Raw genomic sequence first — 7444 nt, forward strand, 5'->3', positions numbered from 1 at the left:
TCGAAGACACCGCTGAACCTATAATGGTATGGTCAGCTCTTAGATTACCACAAACCAGGTTCGTTAATGGATTGCAAATTACATGACCTTCCCCTGGACTAAATAAAATAATAATAAACCCTCCCCCTGTACAGATGTTCCCCCTGACTGAAATTGAAAATGCATGACCCTCCCCCATTTTTCTCCGTGTAACAATGGTGTACATTTCGACCACTCCCTAATTTGTTTCAATGGCATCAGTGCTTGGTACATAATTTTCAAGGGGAAAATGTGCGTGCATAGCGTGGGGGCGTGTTTAAGTTTTTTTTTGCAGTGCGCAACGTCACTCGAATGCTACGCAGTGCTGAAACCTAACACAAGCGATCACTGATTAAAAAAAGGGGGAAACTACACACACACACTCTTGAACACACTTTCACCCCTTCTATCCAGCACAGCAACGTGACAAAATCCCACAGAGACTGGTAAGATCTAAATATCTTTCGGCACTGTACTAAAGGAATGATCGGTCTTTTTTTTAATCAGGTAACTATTGTTAGGTTTTAGGTCGATGGGAATTGCTGACGGACAAGCTCGCTGAAGTCCGTGTTCACTGCTGAATGTGAATACATCACGTATGGCGCTCTGCGTAGAAAGCACTCAAAACCTACCCGCGCCTCTACACCCTGAACAGAAATATACTAGAATAAAGTATGTTTAAAAGGTTAGCTATGATCACAAATGAAAGGACTATCCTTGTTTTACTGGTTCGGGCCTTTCTGTCCTACGACGAGGGCCTACAGTGTTCGTCTTTCGATGAGCAGTGTACCCAAATAGTAGTGTTCTTATACAGTTTGGAAGAGGCACACACACCCCTTTTTATTTCAAAACTTACACTGAAATAAATAGTATTTTGACAAGATTGTGTTCGCGATGTTCCCCCCAAAAAACAGACCAACCCGATCATTAATCTAAACTGTTCGTAGCACTACCTGTCACCGTGTTTCGTGTGTAATTCTTGAAGATTTCATTGATAGTTTAGTAGCTATATATCCTTCGTTGTTTACTTGGCTGGTGAGCATGCACGTTGTGCTGCGTTGTTGCCGCCCGTCGCTGTGAGATCCTCTTCCTGAGCTATCATGGCAGCTGTGTTTAAAACCAAGGCGTTGCGGTGCATGCCATTGTGATTAAAAACACTCAGTTTCGTTATTAGGAGAACATGAGGTTATAGAGATTGAATGTTACTGTGAAATACAACTTTTACCTTTAATTTTTATGGTGTATTTCAGATTTTTGTGATCAGGGCCTCTCACTTTTCAGTGTTTGTATGTAATGTCTCCATTTCCTATTAAAATATTATATCTTAATCTAATGAATTCTATGAGTTATTGTAATTTATTTTTAATAGACTATTGTTGATTTGACAATATTGTAGGTTTTGTCCTCTACACTTCTAGATCATAAAATGTATTCTACTGTCTTTCAGCAATTGACTTGACTTTTCTGTTCTTCCAACACATGCATGTACACACAGATACACCACACCTACACCAACAATGGAATTGGCAGTAGCCAAGGGGCTTAACATCCCAAAAACAGGAGAAATGTTCCACAGGCCCACCCCTACTTTATTAGTCTCCAAGTCTCAATCAAATTCACCTTTTGTTTCACTGATGATTACACAACATGTTAGCACTGTATCCATGAAACACAGTAGGCCACCTCCAGCAACGGTATGGTTTCATATGTAGGTCTAGATTTTAGGAACTTGGAGGGCCTTAACAGTTTTTTTTTAATACCTTCAGATATCATTTTCTGGCAGGGAGCCTAGTGGTTAGAGCATTGGGCCAGTAACCGAAAGGTTGCTGAATTGAATCTCTGAGCTGACAAAGTAAAAATATGTTGTTCTGCCCATGGACAAGGCAGTTAACCCACTGTTCCCCAGTAGGTCATCACTGCAAATAAACATTTGTTTAACTTAACTGTCTTGCCTAGTAAAATAAATGTTACATTTGAATAAAATACATTTTTTTTAAATGATTCGCTGACAGCAATAAATCTGTACCTTACCTGTCTAGTGTAATCTATAGTATCTAGTGAGGTTTACTAACAAGGTCAACTTGATGCTGCTGTCAGGTGATTACCTCTCATTCTTTCTGTCCCTCTCACGAACAGAAGAGCTCACTGACTGTTACAGAGACGATACAGGAGACGACGAGAGAGTTTGTGAGAGAGACCGACCATGTCGGCACAGAGGAAGGGAGCAGCAGCCAAGCTGCGAAAATGTGCCTTCTGCAGGACGAACCGGGACAAGGAGTGTGGACAGCTGCTAGTGTCAGACAACCAGAAGGTGGCAGCCCACCATAAGTGCATGGTGAGAAGACCCCCCAGTCGGTGGTATAGCGCTGACTACTGTACGCATTGGCCATCCATAAGGGTTTCTCAATGCCAACCAATTTAACTATCATATAAAACCATATTTAAGTGTCACTCCACAATATGACAGGATTGATATCCATGTTCCAGGTTAAAAGGGACCCGGCTTTGTGGAGTGACTGGTTACGATGCTTCGTGGGTGTCAGTTGTCATTGTGTTCAGAGTGTCCCTGGTTTGAGCCCAGGATGGGGCAAAGAGAGGGATGTAAGCAATACTGTTACAAAAGCAATCATATAAGGCCGGGATGATACCAGTATCACGATACTCATTATTATCGTGGCAAGGAAACTAAACTCGAAGCGGATTGAACTTCTTTAGGAAAACAGCCCTAATGTTGGAAACAAACATTGTTGTCATCCTGAGTTACACCTGTTTATTTTCCAAGCTTCCAAACAATATTTGACATACAGCGGGTTTTTATCAGGTTTTTATCAGGTAGAAACAGGTCTGATTCGTGTTTTCATTTTTGCCATGGAAAAGATAATAATATATATAATATATATAAAAAGATATTGCAATACTGGTATCATCCCGGCCCTACAATCAGATATGTTTCTGTATTGTAGCTTATAATTCCGATTAACAGGGAGTGTCATTGTGTCTCAGTTGTGAAACCTTATTCTTCTTAGGGCTTTGACGGTCATGGCATTTTGGTTGATGGAAATTGGCCAGGCCGCGGCCCCCCAAAAAATGACTCACATTCTCTCCTCTTCAGACTGCATGTGCTGCCATAGAAATAGAATGAATAGAACAGGCGTCCCCATTCAAGTCAATGATGGCATAATGGGTGGACTGGCAGCCATTGCGAGGAGCAAAACAGGAAGTACCAATCAGTAAGTGCTGTGATTACAAAAATGAGCCACATCAGTTAATATAATTTGAATGAACATATTACATTACCATGGAATTTATATATAAATACCAGACAGCCATTGTGAGCGTACCCATGAGTTTACCAGTCAAATTGCCAGGGTTAGCGATTCCAAGCCTGTTCTATTAATGATATTTCTATGTGTGCTGCTGCTGCAGGGAGGGTGGTGTTGCCTAGGCAACCAAAGACTCATTGCAACTACAACTTGCTTGTTTCAGCAAGGAGCAAAAAGTTTCATCACATTATGAGTCCATGTCACCACTGAAACGGACTCGACTGCATGAATACCCAGCCATCCCGTCTTCAGTCCGCTGTTAAAAAAACTATTTAAAAACGGTTATGACTTATTTTCTTTTAAGTCTTCATCCATAACTGTCAGTTACATGGTAGTAGTGCCAGCCCTAGTTCTGCTCTCTGAGAAGTAGAACATAGTTATTGCATGTGTTGTCCCAAGTTTTCTGTTGAATGATTTTGTCATTGCCCTGTGCAGCTTTTCTCCTCCGCCCTGGTTACATCTCACTCAGACTGCAACGAGAACATCGGGGGGTTTTCTGTCCAGGACGTGAGAAAGGAGATCAAGAGGGGGAATAAACTTGTGAGTCTCCATGGCAAGATATTCCCGCATGTCCTCACATTTGGAATGTGTTCTAGGTGGCACCCTAATCCCTATTAATGCACTACGGCAACTCTGGTCAACTCGTGCACAATATAGGGGCGGCAGGGTAGCCTAGTGGTTAGAGCTTTGGACTAGTAACCGGAAGGTTGCGAGTTCAAACCCCCGAGCTGGCAATCTGTCGTTTTGCCCCTGAACAGGCAGTTAACCCACTGTTCCTAGGCCGTCATTGAAAATAAGAATGTTTTCTTAACTGACTTGCCTGGTTAAATAAAGGTAAAAAATAAAATAAAAATAGGGAATGGTGTGCCTTTTAGGACTCGGGTTCAGCTAGTGAGATGGGAAGTCTGGTTCTTCTTCTCCCCTTCAGATGTGTTGGTCCTGCCATCGGCCTGGTGCCACTGTTGGCTGTGATGTGAAGACATGCCGGCGGACGTATCACTACTACTGCGCAGTATGGGACAAGGCCCAGGTCAAAGAGAATCCCTCACAAGGGAGCTACCTGTAAGTGCCCTGTGTACATAACCTTATTAAAACATTTAGCTTGACATTTCTGTTAAAAATGATCCTAATATTTCTGTCTTTGGATGTAGTGTGTATTGTCGCAAACACCGGGATGCCTCCCAGGATGCCAGTGAAGGTATCTAACTTATCTTCTATGTGATGCTCAGCACACAAGGGATGGCTTTTATTTTGACACTTTTAAAGTAGAACACTGGGATTAACTCTCTATACTGTTGCTGAGGGTGAATTGCCGGTGTATTGATGTATCCAATTTGATATTTTTCAGATGAACAGGAACAAGGAGGTGTTGCCAATGACTCAGACTCCTCCCCTCCACGGAGTAGGGGGCGTGGGAGATTAGAGAAAGAGCGAATCAAAGTTGGATCCCGTGGCCAATCAGAGGACACACGCTCGACCTCCTCTCAAGGAGTAGATGATGAGAGCTCCTCGCATGTAAGACCACACACACACACACACACACACACACACACACACACACACACACACACACACACACACACACACAACATTTGCCCTGAACATGTATCCTGAGGTGTGTGTCTGTCTTTCAGAGGGACAGGTCCCCTCTGAGGGGCTCTGGGGATGGTGGACAGCGCTGTGGCTTCTGCCACTCCGGAGAGGAGGAGAACGAGATGAGGGGCGTGTTACATGCAGATAATGCAAAAAAGGTTGCTGCACATTACAAGTGCATGGTAAGAATGATCTCATCACTTGTCAGTCTGTACTAAGCAGTAACAATCATTGTTCATCAGAAGAAAAAAAAAATTCTGCTGAAGATGGTCTATATACTATTGTTTGTCCAAGAATTACATTCTGGAAGATGTATGGATCAGAAAAGCACAATCCATTTTAAAGGTATTTTCTGTTATACTCTGATTTGCCATGTTTGTCATCTGACCTGGTTGTCACTCCTACCTGGCAGCTGTTCTCATCGGGAACCGTCCAACTCACTACCTCCTCACGGGCTGAATTTGGGAACTTTGACATCAAAACAGTCATTCAGGAAATCAAGAGGGGGAAGAGAATGGTGAGAACCTTGCAGATAGCACTGTAGTATGGTAATGTGAAGACACAAGGGTTGCTCAGTGGGACAAGTAGCTTACTAGCACTAGCAACTAATAACATTTTATTTGCAGAGAATTTTAATGCATTTCTACTGAATATGGGGGAAGATCCTTGAAAGTCGCCAATGCTATATCAGAGACCTATTGTTGGTACATCAATCTGATTGGTAATACCATAGAGATCCTATTAAATAAGTATTATAGTTCTAGGGATGTACCTTCCTTAGTTGAATGCACTGACTGTAAGTTGCTCTAGATAAGAGCTAAATGACAAAATGTAAATGTATATTGATGGTCTCTTCCAGAAATGTACCCTGTGTACCCAGTTGGGAGCCACTATTGGCTGTGAGATCAAAGCCTGTGTGAAGACCTATCATTATCACTGCGGCCTGCAGGACAAGGCCAAGTACATAGAGAACATGGCTCGTGGCATCTACAAGTGAGAACCCCCTCTGCTTTCTCATTTTCAGGTGTCAAGTCCTCACCTATGGATAGTTTTCTTCTGGTTCCTAAAATAAACACTTTGCTGTTGGTGATTAATTACATTGCAACTACTTAAATAAAGTATAATTTATTTGCTCCTGACAGACCTCAATAATAATCCTCAAGTTAATATTCCTGTCCTGTCTGTAATTCTATGTAACCTTCGTAAAGATATAAGTTGACATTACACCATTGTCTCTTCTCCAGGCTGTACTGTAAGAATCACAGTGGGAATGAGGAGCGGGATGAGGAGGATGAGGAGAGGGAGAGTCGCAACAGAGAGAGGGCGGCCATTGATCACGGGGGAACACTGCCTCTGCCTCCGCCACAAATCAATGGCAACTAGGTATGGCACTGTCACACCTGCCTGGATCAAATGGTGATAAGTACCAATAGGCCAGCAGCTGTCAAGTATTTGGTATACGGCTGATGTCAATGTACTCCCTTCACAGGTGATGGTTAAGGATTGCAGGATAAGAAGAGGGGATATCCAAGATGGAGCAAAGATATTTTTCTATTGAGTTCTTCTTCTAAAGTAGGGGGCGACTGCCAGCCCCCTCATTCACCATTTCAGTTTCTTCAAACATCAGACACACACACCCCTGCCAGATGTGAACATGTCAGCACCTGGCTTCTTCACAAACCTCTTTGGTATTGTTAAGTTTCATGGATGAGAAATGGCACGGAGGGACTGGAGTACTAAGAGAAAAACACTGCTGCTGGGTGGAAGATGAAGCATGAGAGTCGTGTTCTTCCTGTAATACATGTTGTATTGCTCTTAAAGAAGACATGACTCAACAAAGTTATCAACATTCATTGTATCTTGCTTCCCATGTGCCCCACAGCATTCTAGTTCTATACAAACAATATTATTCTTCCTCTAGCTCTTCTTCAAGGAGGCTGCCTTGTAATATTGTAGATTTCCCCCCAGTCTCTTCCTAATCATGGAATTTGATTTACTTTGTTGTAGCTGTAATCTTCTCTCAAGAAATTCCTTTTTTACTTCTCTAAAAAAAAGTGTGTTTGACAACTGTATCATAATCATGAATACTATTGAATATTTGTGGCTTTCTTTTATAGTCAATCAGGATTAAAGTTAATCTGCTAGCATGCAGCACTTTAGATTGTTTATTCATGTTCTGTATTGCTCCAACATGCCCATGCAGACTTCTTTATAAGGAAAGAATATTGACTTTTTGTGCTATTCTCATTTTCTCAGCATCCACAATTGTATTCGCGAAGGGTTACAATTACAGGCTACAATATACATTTTGTATTACACTTATACTGCTGAAATGTTTTTGTCCAACATAAGAAAGCAAGAAAAAAAAACATTTTGATGTTGTCCAGAAGGTGGCAGTATTCCTTTTTCCTTTTATGATTTGAATATTGTACCAGACATGTTATTTCGAAAGCTTCCAAATATGATTTAAAAAAAAAAAAAAAACTTTAAAACTGCCAGATCAATATACA

General features: G+C 41.7%; 1 protein-coding gene across 1 annotated transcript; it reads left to right on the forward strand.

Moving 5' to 3' along the window:
- The first annotated feature begins 296 nt into the window (after positions 1 to 296).
- Positions 297 to 7093, forward strand: phf6 (PHD finger protein 6). Its single transcript, XM_035743976.2, has 11 exons — positions 297 to 464; positions 2155 to 2353; positions 3777 to 3881; positions 4270 to 4403; positions 4493 to 4539; positions 4690 to 4856; positions 4976 to 5116; positions 5347 to 5451; positions 5794 to 5927; positions 6179 to 6317; positions 6424 to 7093. The coding sequence occupies exons 2-10, from the start codon at positions 2222 to 2224 to the stop codon at positions 6315 to 6317; spliced, it is 1104 nt and encodes a 367-aa protein (XP_035599869.1). The 5' UTR covers positions 297 to 464; positions 2155 to 2221; the 3' UTR covers positions 6424 to 7093.
- Positions 7094 to 7444: the final 351 nt, after the last annotated feature.

The sequence above is a fragment of the Oncorhynchus keta genome, chromosome 30 (assembly GCF_023373465.1).
Source record: "Oncorhynchus keta strain PuntledgeMale-10-30-2019 chromosome 30, Oket_V2, whole genome shotgun sequence".
Taxonomy (NCBI): Eukaryota; Metazoa; Chordata; class Actinopteri; order Salmoniformes; family Salmonidae; genus Oncorhynchus; species Oncorhynchus keta.